The following is a 12,825-nucleotide window of genomic DNA, read 5'->3' on the forward strand; positions in this document are numbered from 1 at the left end:
CTGTGCCTGCGGGGATGGCTATGGAGGAGACGGGTTTAACTGCACTGGTGGGACAATGATATGACAGAAGGCAGCACGTGTGTGTGTTTGTGTGTATGTGTGTGTGCGTGTGCGTCTGTGTGTGTTTGTTTGTGTGCGCATATGTCTGTGTGTGTGTGTCTGTGCCTATGTGTGTGTCTGCGTGTGTGTCTGTGTGTGTTTGTGAGTGTATCTAAATTTGTGTGGGGGGGGTGCGTGTATGTGTATGTGTGTGTGTGAATAACTTTGTATAAAGAAGGCTGACTTTTAATACCCTCTTGATTTATTGAACGAGTGTTACAAAAATTAATATGTCCTTTCAAAAAATGTAGGATCTCTTCAATGAATTTCATTTCTGCTGGGTTTCAGAGAAAGAAAATCTTAATGTACTATGATTCCCTAACCATGTTTTATATCTTTGCTCTCAGATATTGATCAGTGTCGAGAGGGGACCCATCATTGCCACCCAAACGCCACGTGTGTCAACACAATTGGCATGGATGGATACAACTGCTCATGTGATTCTGGATTCACTGGGGACGGATTTGTGTGCGAAGGTATTGCCCTGTCGTGCTGAAAATAATCTCTGTTTTATATAAAAATAGTAAGATTAATGCAATATTTTTCATGTACACAATATACTGTCACCTTTTTATTGGTTTTCCACTTGATTTGTTTTTCAATAACATACACTCGGGCCATGGACCTATTTTTCAGGTAGGCCTAGGATATCGCACATTTGTACCATTTTAGAACATTATCCACATTACAACATCATTGCAGCATCGTAACACAAGAACCAAATTACACAATCTACGGAAATTAAGATGGCAAGGTTGTGCAGATGCTGTGTTTAAAGGCGCTAAACTGTGACATTCTTCACTCGTATTACTCTATATACAGCGGGACCCAAGCATCACTCTTGATACCCTACAGCGGGACCCAGTCATCACCAATTCAGTTATGCCACTAGATAAAATTTATATGTTACATAATGTTTTTCTCCTTTTTTTTACTCTCAACAATAGACATCAATGAATGCAGCGATCCAGGCCTACACAGCTGTACCCAAAATGCGACATGCATGAATACAGAGGGCGGGTATAAGTGTGTCTGCAATGAAGGATTTACACTTCAAGGGTCCATATGCATCGGTGAGTAGATTTGTTAAATAATGGCAGGCCGATCACAGAAATTCATTTAAGCGGAACAATTGCAAGTTTACCCGAAAGCAGGCGGGTAGTTAATGCCCCCTGAGTGGAGATCTTGTAAGCTCTATCAGCGTGACCCTGAAGCCCGTGACACCCCTCTAGCTGTCCTGAGATAGGCCAAGTTAGGACAGCACATATGTAAGTCAGAACCGGTTAAACGGCAGAATCAACGTGACAGAAGCATGTACAAAGATTTCTAAAAATGACCAGTCCTGACGACAGTGCCCTCCAGCGATGAGTACCTATGTCCTCCTGCACCTACATCATTTTATATCTGACTACTCCTGTCCTTTTCACCCGTAAAAATGATACTATCCCCTCTGTGGTATGGTCATTTATAGAATGATAAGAACAACAAGGATGATTCTTGACATTGGCAAGGAAATTAATTGTTGTGAAATTGCGGTGAAAAAATGAAGTCATTACAAGTAGTGTGTTTTTATCACTATTCAGAAACGATACATTAAGTCTGGCACTTTGGTTTTGCGAGCTACTTACTTTCTCGTCTCACAGGTACACGAGGATAACATATTGAGTACAGTTGTATTGGCTGAATTTTGAAACCATGTATATTATAGAGATATAACCGACACAAAATTTCGTTTGAAAATTGATATGGCAAAGACAAACATAATTAGTTTAGTGTGAAAAATAACCTTTTTTATATTTTTAGTCCATATTTTTTTGTCATTCCCTCTCCGATTCGATTGTAGAAGCGACAACCTCTGGTAACCCTCGATGATGCGAGCGTGTGAATGATACAATGTTTTAGAAATATCCTTTTATTTTGACATCCTAGTAAAAAAAATAGTTGCCAGGAAGCTAGAAAACATGACACAGGGCATGGTTGACCGAATAATGGATTCTTGTTTTTTGTTCTTTCCCATCATCTTCTTCTTTGGAATTGAATTTTACCACGTATACCTTTTTTGAAGCGGACAAATATTGATGCGCGAGTTGATATCATCCATAGTAATGGAATCAGCATCGCATAATAATGGAACCATGCGTTCAGATTATACATATGGCCACATATCATTCTTAACTTACCAATGAGCAAATACAAATCACAACTCATGCAGTCAATCTCTTTCTTCACTTTTCTCCTTAGACATTGATGATTGCGATGGAGTCAACTGCCTCAATGGGGGAACATGTGTCGATGCCATTGGATCATTCTTCTGTAACTGCTCCGATGGTACCAGTGGCGTTGTCTGTAACATATGTGAGCATCGTACTCTGTCATTTTGTATATTTGTTGATTGATGGGCTAGTTAGGTATGTATGTTGAAATATGTGCTTCAACAGATGCATGATATTCGCCAGTTTGAGCGTATAATTGTTTTTGGTGATGGTAAATAGATAAACATTTACATCAAAGAACAGATGAGCTAAGGAATATATACACCACATTCAGTCTAATCTGCAAGTACAAGGACGCATACAGTCTGTTTTTAAGCTTATGGTAAGTTTATCTGTGAGCAGGGGTTAAATTCGAATATAGAATGCCTAGATATATTGTCTTGATACTTGGTATGTCAAAAAGTCTTGATAAAACCTAGAAATAGTACGAATTGCGGCAACCTGTCGGCTCCAAATGGTACTGAAGAAAAACAGCCGGTTTGGATATTTCCTGCTCCGTGCAGTCCACGGTAACAATGTTTGGTTGGATTATGGTTAGGAATTAGTGACGGTAGAATCGAGTCTGGAGCCTTCTGGCAGCTTTTCCAGGAAACTGCAGGAAATTTTTAGTTGTAGACTTGGAAACTAATTAATAAACATACAAACAAACAAACAGGGAAAAGGCACGAGATTAAATGAATTTACATATATATTTTTTTACCTGTAGGAAGCTTTGATGAGGATCAACGTAATGATGTACTAAATATTAGGACCCGATTTGCATAATTCAATTGGAGAATTTATATTTTTCAAATGTGCTCAATGACAGGAGCTTTATACTTATTACATTATAACTTATTTCAGACGAGTCTACGTGGAGCAGTTGGAGTAGCTGGAGTGACGACTGCTTCTGTCGGGTGTCAAACGGCACGGCGATGGTGTCCCGTGTCCGGTCCCGGTCCTGTCCCGGGAGGCCAGGGTACAGCGGTACTCCAACCTGCGACGGTGACGACACGGACTGGGAGGTGTGCATCCCAGGTAGACCTATGAAATTCATTATTCTTAATACTAGGGGTGGGTATAGGTACAGAAAATTCAGGTCCAGGTCTGGACCTTAACCTGGACCTAATTCCGTATGTGACAACTTAATGAGAATAGGCAATACTCAAAATAATGGTCTGTTTTGTGGAGTATTGGACTCCCCTGGCGTTATAAAAGAGTACAAGGCTAGCTGTCTCTGTACGATTGATTGTAAGACTTGGTAGAAATGGATATAGCCCCTACTCTACGTCGCTCTTGTTATTTTCTTCTACCTGTAAGCCCAAAACGCGTGAATGCCTGATCATATATTAATCTGTGTTCATTTTCCAATCGGTCCAACATCCTGTCCACTGAATTTTATCATTTCCGTTTTTTTCTTGACCTGTCTATAAGAAAAACCGGTTTTGTATCGGAACATGGCACAGCGAGATGCATTTTTGGCAAAGATAAAGATCACTGAGTTGTTTACAGTTCTTGTCTCGACCATTATCTAGATTTGCATAACAATGGCCTGGTGTATTTAGTTTATATTTTGGGAGCGTCACCTTTGACCAATTGCCAACAATAAACTTTGCTATAATGCGTACTCAAGCTAGAATTCGTTTATCACTACCACCTTAAGCTAGAATTCGTTATTCAGTGTAATCATATTGTATTCACAAGGTTTAAAACAGCTTTGCCGACAAAAGTGCTAACCAGCGAAGTAACAAGTTAACTTTTACTTCTACTTAAACGTACAACTTCTTCTCTGTAATCATAGATGTCAATGAATGTGAAGAAGGAACTAGCCACTGTCATCCAAACGCTACCTGTCAAAACGTCGTTGGAGTTGGTCAGTATAACTGCACATGTGACAGCGGATTTGCTGGTGATGGCTTTCGGTGTAAAGGTAAGAAAAAGAAGCAAAAGTAGGGTTATTATGTTCTAAATGGACGAATACTTAGCACAGTGAAGACCATTCCAACATTATATCTAAATTTTATTACGTAATTGACTTTCCAACATTCAAGTGTATAACTATTGGGCGGTTATCAGCTGATATTTATGATAAATAATGTTAAAAATAGTGTCTAGCTAATGAATTTGTGACAATAACAAAGCAAATTGAGTGTTTATGTGTTTCTTATGTGTTTTAACAACAGACATGTGGTCTACTATGTAAACAAAAAGACATGTTTGCAATATCTATACATTTATAGCAAAGGTTTCGAAATATTTTACTGCAATGCGCCAAACAGGGTGCTTTAGTTAAACTTAATAACAATAATATAATGACAATAATACGTACATTGCACATGCATGCCCTTGGGTAAAATTGCAAGTAGAAGCAATGCAAAACATCACATAGAATAATGAAAAATACAATACAGTGACCCATTGGATTATTTCGAGTGGACGCACTTCTTATTTAGAATTTGAGCTCTAGTTATTATTCAAAACTTGAGCTCTAGTTACAATTAGATGTAATCTGAAAGTCATATCTCTATATTGGGATCTCGTGATAATAAAGTTTTATCTGTTGTTAAATAATGCTGTACTGCTCTACATGCGTTTTGACAGATATAGATGAATGCAAAGAAGCCAGATTACACAACTGTAGCCAGAACCAGACATGTGCAAACACCCAGGGATCTTATGTCTGTGTCTGCAAGGAGGGGTTTCATGATGTCTCATCCGATGAAGAAGAGCCTGTGTGCATTGGTGAGTAAGAAGACGTTAGTGGTGAAAAAAAAGCCATTGGTAATAATTGCTTATTTACTTAGACCTGCTTTGACCATTGCAATTAGTTTGCTTTTTCTTACTGAACAAAAACGAGACATAAAGTCTAGTACTTTGGCTTTGCAAGCTACTTACTTACTCATCTCACTTTTACACGATGATAACATGTGGAATACTGTTGTATTGGGTGATTGGTAATTTTCCGAACGATGTGAATGATAGAAATATAACTAATACAAAACTTCATTTTGACATTGATGAGACACACACAGACAAACATAATTAGTTTAGTGTAAAAATATGCATGCGAACTTTTATTTCATTCTTATTTCATATTTTTCTCGTTCTCAGTCCGTGCACGTGTTGATTCTATTGTAGAAGCGGCAACCTCTGGTAACCCTGAAACTGATGCGAGCGTGTGAATAAGAAAACGTTTTGTAAAAAATCCTTTTCTTGAAATCCCAGCGGCAAGGAAGCTTGACCACATAATTTTACCGAATGATGGGTTCTTGATTTTTGTTATTTCCCATCTTATTCTTTGACATTGGAATTGAATTGAAGCGGACGAAAATTGATACGCAAGCTAATAAAAGAATGATACCATGCGTTCAGATTATGCATTATTTCCTCTCTCCATTCGGCTATAGATAATTCTTACCACTTAGCAAAAAAACATCACAACTCATGCAGTCAATCTTTTTCTCACTTTTCTCATCAGACATTGATGATTGCGATGGAGTCAACTGCTTCAATGGGGGTACATGTGTCGATGTCATTGGATCATTCTTCTGTAACTGCTCCGATGGTACCAGTGGCGATGTCTGCAACATATGTGAGTATCGTTTCCTGTCATTTAGTGTATTTAGATACATGGACCAGATAGGCATGTACATATAAGTTGAAACATATGCTTCAATAGATGCATGATATTCGCCAGTTTGAGCATTCATTTTTTCTAAACCAGGACAATGATGAATAGTTAAGCATTTAGATTACAGTTGAGCTAAAGAATATGTATAAACCACATTCAATCTAGTCTGTAAGTGAAAGGACGCAAGTGCATGGTAAGATGTTTATTTGGATTGTGGTTAGAAATAAGTGACTGTGGGATCGAATCTGAAGACTTCTAGCAGCTTTTCCCGGGGAAACTGCAAGGATTTTGTTTTAGTTGTAGCCTCGGAAACAGGATCAGACACCAAGGGTTTTTCTTTTTTTTTATCTGTAGTCTTGATGAGGATCAACGCAATGATGTACTAATTATTGGGATCCGATTTGCATAATTCAATTAAAGAACAAATATTTTCAAATGTCCTTAATGACAGGAGCTTTATATCTACTACATTATAACTTGTTTCAGACGAGTCTACATGGAGCAGTTGGAGTAGCTGGAGTGACGACTGCTTCTGCCGGGAGTCAAACGGCACGGCGATGGTGTCCCGTGTCCGGTCCCGGTCCTGTCCCGGGAGGCCAGGGTACAGCGGTACTCCAACCTGCGACGGTGACGACACGGACTGGGAGGAGTGCATTCCAGGTAGACCTATGAAATTCATTATTCTTAATACTAGGGGTGGGTACAGGTACAGAAAATTCAGGTCCAGGTCTGGACCTTAACCTGGACCTGATTCAGTATGTGACAACTTAATGAGAATAGGCATTACTCAAAATAATGGTCTGTTTTGTGGAGTATTGGACTCCCCCTGGCGTTATAAAGAGTACAAGGCTAGCTGTCTCTGTACGATTGATTGTAAAACTTGGTAGAAATGGATATAGCCCCTACTCTACGTCGCCCTTGTTATTTTCTTCTACCGGTAAGCCCCAAAACGCGTGAATGCCTGATCATACAATCTGTGTTCATTTTCCAATCGGTCTAATATCCGGAATTTTTATCAGGTCCGTTTTTTTTTCTGGACCTGTCTATAAGAAAAACCGGTTTTTATATATCGGTATGTGGTACCAGTATGCGAGATGCATTGTGGGTAAGGGTAAATATCTCTTAATTGTTTACAGTTCTGTCTCTACCATTATCTAGATTTGCATAACAATGGCCTGGTGTATTTAGTTTATATTTCCGGAGCATCACCTTTGACCGATTGCCAACAATACACTTTGCTGACATGCGTACTCAAGCAAGAATTTGTTAGAATTCGTTATTCAGTGTAATCATATTTTATTCACTAGGTTTAAAACAGCTTTACCGACAAAAGGGCTAACCAGCGAAGAAACAAATTAACTTTTACTTCTACTTAAACGTACAACTTCTTCTCTGTAATCATAGATGTCGATGAATGTGAAGAAGGAACTAGCCACTGTCATCCAAACGCTACCTGTCAAAACGTCGTTGGAGTTGGTCAGTATAACTGCACATGTGACAGCGGATTTGCTGGTGATGGCTTTCGGTGTAAAGGTAAGCGAAAGAAGCAATAGTAGGGTCATGATATGACATGTTCGCAATATCCATACTTTCATAGCAAATGTTTGGAAATGTTTTCTACCATGCGCCCAACAGGGTGTTTTAGTAAACCATTTAGTTTTGATAGTTAAGATAAGTTCATTGCACATGCATGCCCGTGGGAAAATAAGTAGAAGTTAAACATCACATAGAATAATGAAAAATACAATACACACACCCATTGAAATATACGCTTCTTATTGAAAACCTGAGCTCAAGTTAAAATAAAATGTTATCTGAAAGGCAAATCTCAATTTTGGCAACTTTTACAGATTGGGGTGTCTGCGTGGCGCAACGGCGTTGGAATCAGAATCAGAATCAGTAGGTCCTGAGTTCGATACTCGCCATGCCCCTGCCCCCATGACGGAGGAGTGACGCCCACTGAGCCTCGCGGCTAATCTGTCTAAAGGTGCCCAAAACACCTATGGATCTGATGCTGCCAGTGTGTCAACTTCTGCACACTTGCCACTAAGACTCGTGATTTTTTTTTTCTTACAGATATAGATGAATGCAAAGAAGCCAGTTTACACAACTGTAGCCAGAATCAGACATGTGCAAACACCCAGGGATCTTATGTCTGTGTCTGCAAGGAGGGGTTTCATAATGTCGCATTCGATGAAGAAGAACCTGTGTGTATTGGTGAGTAAGAAGAGATTAGTCGTGAAAAATAACATTTTATCCAACGGTAGTAATTGCTTATTTACTTAGATCTGTTCCTCATCCTTGGGCATAGTCCACTGACTAGATCCCCGGTACTAGCTGTATAGGGTGGCCCTCGCACCCGCCTCATATGTATTACCTCAATGTTTGATCCTTATACTTCGTACTATAGTAGGGATGCATTCTTCGTAGAGCTTGTATTTTGCAAAGTTCTATCATTACCGAATAGACTGAGAAAAGAACTCAGCATACAATGATAAATGATAAGGATAGGATTTTACATTAGAGTACATCGTAACAAACCTTACATTGACATTTAATTGGGAATTGCGGACTTAATTTGGAATTGCATACTTTGTTTATTTCAAAACATTTTCTTGCAGATGTGGACGATTGTCGTCATGTGACCTGTTGGAACTCCGGCGTCTGCTTGGATGGACTTGGGAATTACACTTGCGACTGCCTGGACACTTTCAGTGGGGAGCATTGTGAATATTGTACGTAAAACACTCGTGCTAAAGTAAAAATACAGAAGGAAAATGCCCAGACTTTGCATGATGTTCAAAATAACCAATGAACTGGTGAACGTATTGACTGATAAATATCTAATACCAGTTCAAAAAATTCCACAGATACCTACAAAAGTTTAGGAATTCTTGTCAAACGAACGAACACTATACTGTTAGGCTCGCCCCATAAGGCAATGCCAAAAAGAATAAGAAACAGCCATGACTTCAAGTACCAGAGTCACCAACCTAGGATTGATGTGTTCCAAATTTCGTATGTTTTGATAAACATTCCCTTCGTATATCGACTGCAGAGAAGGGGGTATATTCATTTAAGCAGAGCAAGTTTACCTAGTATTATACACAGCTCAATTGTCAATGTTTTTTGCGTTTCGTCGCCCTGCGGCGACGAAACGCCATGTATTGAGTTTTACCTTCAGTCCTTCAATGATGCTTCGATGGATCGATGCATGCATGCATGCCTGAATGGTACTTGGTTCAACACTGTGTAGCATAGGATGAAGGCCCTCTATGTTTGTTGTTCAACCATTGCCTTATATGGCAAGACCTTCACGTGTTGCGTCAGCCTGAATTGTACGTGACATATGCAACCGCATGTAGCCGCTACGGAAATGTGAATTTTCTGATGGAAAAAGCTGAAGACACATTATACTTTCATAGGTAGATTTCTAATATATTTCATAATGTAATCTAATCTTAGGCTATTATTTTTATTCAATGATATTAAGGGATTGTAAGCTTATCTATTTCATTTGGCGCTATTTCAATTGGTTATTTGCGTTTGGTGACCACTATAGAAGGCGACAGACTCCATTCACATCCACCATTTTGGAACGAACGCTGTGAGGTAGGACTGTTCGGAAATACCATTGATTGCATTGTGGTTTCGGACTTCAATATCCTGGAAAATGGCCATATTATATCTATTCCACAAGATTGCACAAGAAAAAAAGTGATTTTATCAAGAAAGCGACCGAAAATCGACATAAATAATACTATGTAGTGAGGTTAAAGCATTATGTACACTCACATATAATACACGTTACAACTTAGCTCAATCGGTAAAGCCACAGGTCTTCAGATCCGAAAGTACATGGTTCGAATCACCGAGAATGGATTTTTTTCTTTTTAAATATTGAAGATAATATACAAATATTCTATTTGTTTATTGATATCATATTTCTATATCTCATTTTTTTATTATTTAAGAAAAAGTGATTTTATCAAGAAAGCGACCGAAAATCGACATAAATAATACTATGTAGTGAGGTTAAAGCATTATGTACACTCACATGTAATACACGTAACAACTTAGCTCAAACGGTAAAGTCACAGGTCTTCGGATCCGAAAGTCCCTGGTTCGAGCCCAGGAGTGGATTTTTTTTCTTTTTAAATATTGAAGATAATATATAATTATTCTATTTATTTATTGATATTATATCTTTATATATCATTTTTTTATTATTTTAGTATTCATTTCATATATGCAAGGCCTTTGTCTTATGAACATAGATTCCAAACCCGGCATTCGAATTTTTCTGTTCATGGTAATGGAAAATACCGTGCAGCGGCTCCCATGCGCGGTAAGATGATTCTCGCAAAACACTCGCCACTAAACTACTATTCATGATGTAAACAGAGGCTCTTGATGTTGTTTGCATGAAACTCCATCAAAAACAGCGATCCTTTCTTACAGTAGCAAATGCTCCATTGTTCAGTATCGACTTCATTCAGAAGTTTTCAGACAACACGGACGTGGAAAGTCACACCGCTCGACACAAAAGTATGGAAATTTTCATGAATATTAGCAAAATTATCCAGGAAAGCAAGGAAGAAATGTTGTAAATGCGGAAACCAGTATAATAGAGATGAGGTAGCTGTTAATTGGTTTGGATATTTGTTTGACATTTGGTAGTCAATTTAGATAGAATCTTGTCACAGTGCTGATGGTGCTTTTTCAAGTGTACATAAGTACCTGAGTATATTAATAGATTTTATAATGAACTTATTGTACATTTTAAAATAAAGTTGTAAGCCAAGACCAGCTATTAAACAGTACTCCTTTCCAAAATAACAATTTTTCTTATAGACGCAACAGCCCTTGAGTGACTTTTTCTAACAGATTTTACTTCAAGAAAAAGACAGTTCACACTCATAAACGTAGACGAAACGCCAGCTTTTTTTAAAAGCACTTGTTTTCCTTCTCTCTTACCTATCGTTACTGGGTGTCGAATGCAAAGTTATGATTATGATATAAATTTTGGTAGACATCCATAAACCTTTATGCGTTATATATACCAAGATTATATTTATGCACCTGCTTTCCTGGTGAGGCTCATAACTTATCTATCACCCCTCGTACCTGTACCACTGATAGCGCAATCAATCAAATTTCTGCACTATTGAATTGTATTTCTCAGACCAATCGACCTGGGGAGAATGGAGCCCATGGACTGATGACTGCGAGGCCCAATATGTGAACCACACGGCTGTAGAAGCTCGCATCAGAACACGACGGTGCCTGGACAGGATAGCCTATGATGGAGCTCCACTCTGTGAAGGAACTGACTTGGAGTGGCAACTTTGTAACATAGGTTTGTGTGTAGCTCCTTACTTTTAGTCTTTATGTTTTAAAATAATAAAGTATTAGTATTGGATGAAAACGTATTTTTGCAGTAGACTCATTGCAAATATAATTTATGGACCAATACCAGTCTTTTCCAAGTACCAAATGAATGTTTCAATCAGAGTTGCCCATGAGCAGTAGTTCCTCTGAATACCGTTAATGTTACAGAATGGAGTAAAAGCACATTACACAATAACTAGACACAATAGGCAAGACATAAAAGTAAATAAACTCAAAACCACTTAAGCATCAGTCAATGATTTCTCATATAGTCTCATAGTATGGTGTAGGAAGGAGTTGCGCAGTCTAGAATCCTTGCTTTTCAACTCTTGATCCAAATTTAAAGGTTTTATATTTTCACAGGCCGAGAGGCAAGAAATTTCTCAGGCCTGTTCCAGACGGTCAAATCGTCTATTCAGCCTGGCTACACGGTGGGCGACGAAGGTAAGCACGTTATCAGTAACAAAAGGGAATGGCATGGCCCAATATATTCGGGTCGGTCGTTTTTGTTTATCTCCATAAACTTGCTCCATCGTGTCTTTCTTAGTACATACGCGTTCGTCCAAAATATATACGAATATGGTTGCTAAAAACTCATGTAGGTTTGATTTTGCTTGCTTTGATAAATTTGGGTTTGGTTGAATTAATTTTGTATCTTCTTTAACGTTGATAAAAAAATAACATAGCAATTAATTTTCCACTATGCATACTTGCATCTGATGATCTTTTGATATAGGCTTTTTTTTGTAAAAGCATATTCCTGTTGAATGTTTGTGTCATATTGTAAACATGCATTTAACTATCATTCTAGTCGGTTTGATTGTTAATTGTCTTAGATCTCCCTTAGTCTGGTAAGAAGTTTTTGTTTGTTTCACTCACTCTTGTCTTGTTATTCATCTTTCATGGTCTAATTACTACAATGATAAAATTTCTTTTGTCACCAGTTCTAGATCTGAAGGAACTGCCATTAGACGACAATGATGAAAGTGCTGATTACGAAATACTTTGTTGTGACGAAGGGAAGTTTATCCTGGAAGAAAATGGGCTGTTAAGGGTCTCACAGATGCTTGATCCGAACAGACCATATGTGTTAACGATAGTAGCTATTGATGACACAGCGGAACCATCTGCGCTCCTGCACATATTCGAAGTCATGATAGATGTGAATCATACGGAATGGATCTACGACCGAACCGGATGTCCGCATGTTGTTCTTACAAGAGAAGTAGAGGAGGGACAATCCAACGGAACTGTCATTGTAGACTTGACAACAGAACTCGGCGAAGACGAGACTTCGCGGTATTTCCTGCAGTTCAGCCTCTGTAGTGACCTCGTCAATGTTAATGAATTCACGGGAATTGTGTCCACCAGCAAGACACTCGACAGGGAAACAATGCGTCTCTTAACCTGCCTCTAGTTGTCGTTAACCACACCTCAACAACTACCGTTACT

At 38.5% G+C, this 12,825-nt stretch overlaps 1 protein-coding gene across 1 annotated transcript; it reads left to right on the forward strand.

The window, feature by feature from the left end:
• The first annotated feature begins 6 nt into the window (after window positions 1-6).
• Window positions 7-12,790, forward strand: LOC118407047 (neurogenic locus notch homolog protein 1-like). The gene is made up of 15 exons (XM_035807463.1): window positions 7-47; window positions 447-575; window positions 1,047-1,172; window positions 2,341-2,454; window positions 3,216-3,389; window positions 4,153-4,281; window positions 4,953-5,093; window positions 5,830-5,943; window positions 6,469-6,642; window positions 7,387-7,515; window positions 8,059-8,199; window positions 8,604-8,717; window positions 11,168-11,341; window positions 11,737-11,817; window positions 12,318-12,790. Exons 2-15 carry the CDS (start codon window positions 515-517, stop codon window positions 12,788-12,790), a joined length of 2,145 nt encoding a protein of 714 aa, XP_035663356.1. The 5' UTR covers window positions 7-47; window positions 447-514.
• Window positions 12,791-12,825: the final 35 nt, after the last annotated feature.

Source organism: Branchiostoma floridae, chromosome 19 (genome assembly GCF_000003815.2).
Source record: "Branchiostoma floridae strain S238N-H82 chromosome 19, Bfl_VNyyK, whole genome shotgun sequence".
NCBI lineage: Eukaryota > Metazoa > Chordata > Leptocardii > Amphioxiformes > Branchiostomatidae > Branchiostoma > Branchiostoma floridae.

Excerpts from the sequence above, each read along its gene's own strand:
- LOC118407047 (XM_035807463.1), top strand. The coding sequence starts at position 515 with ATGGATGGATACAACTGCTCATGTGATTCTGGATTCACTGGGGACGGA. Across the intron at positions 5,094-5,829 it reads AGAAGAGCCTGTGTGCATTG|ACATTGATGATTGCGATGGA; the intron begins GTGAGTAAGAAG and ends TTTTCTCATCAG. Across the intron at positions 8,200-8,603 it reads AGAAGAACCTGTGTGTATTG|ATGTGGACGATTGTCGTCAT; the intron begins GTGAGTAAGAAG and ends ATTTTCTTGCAG.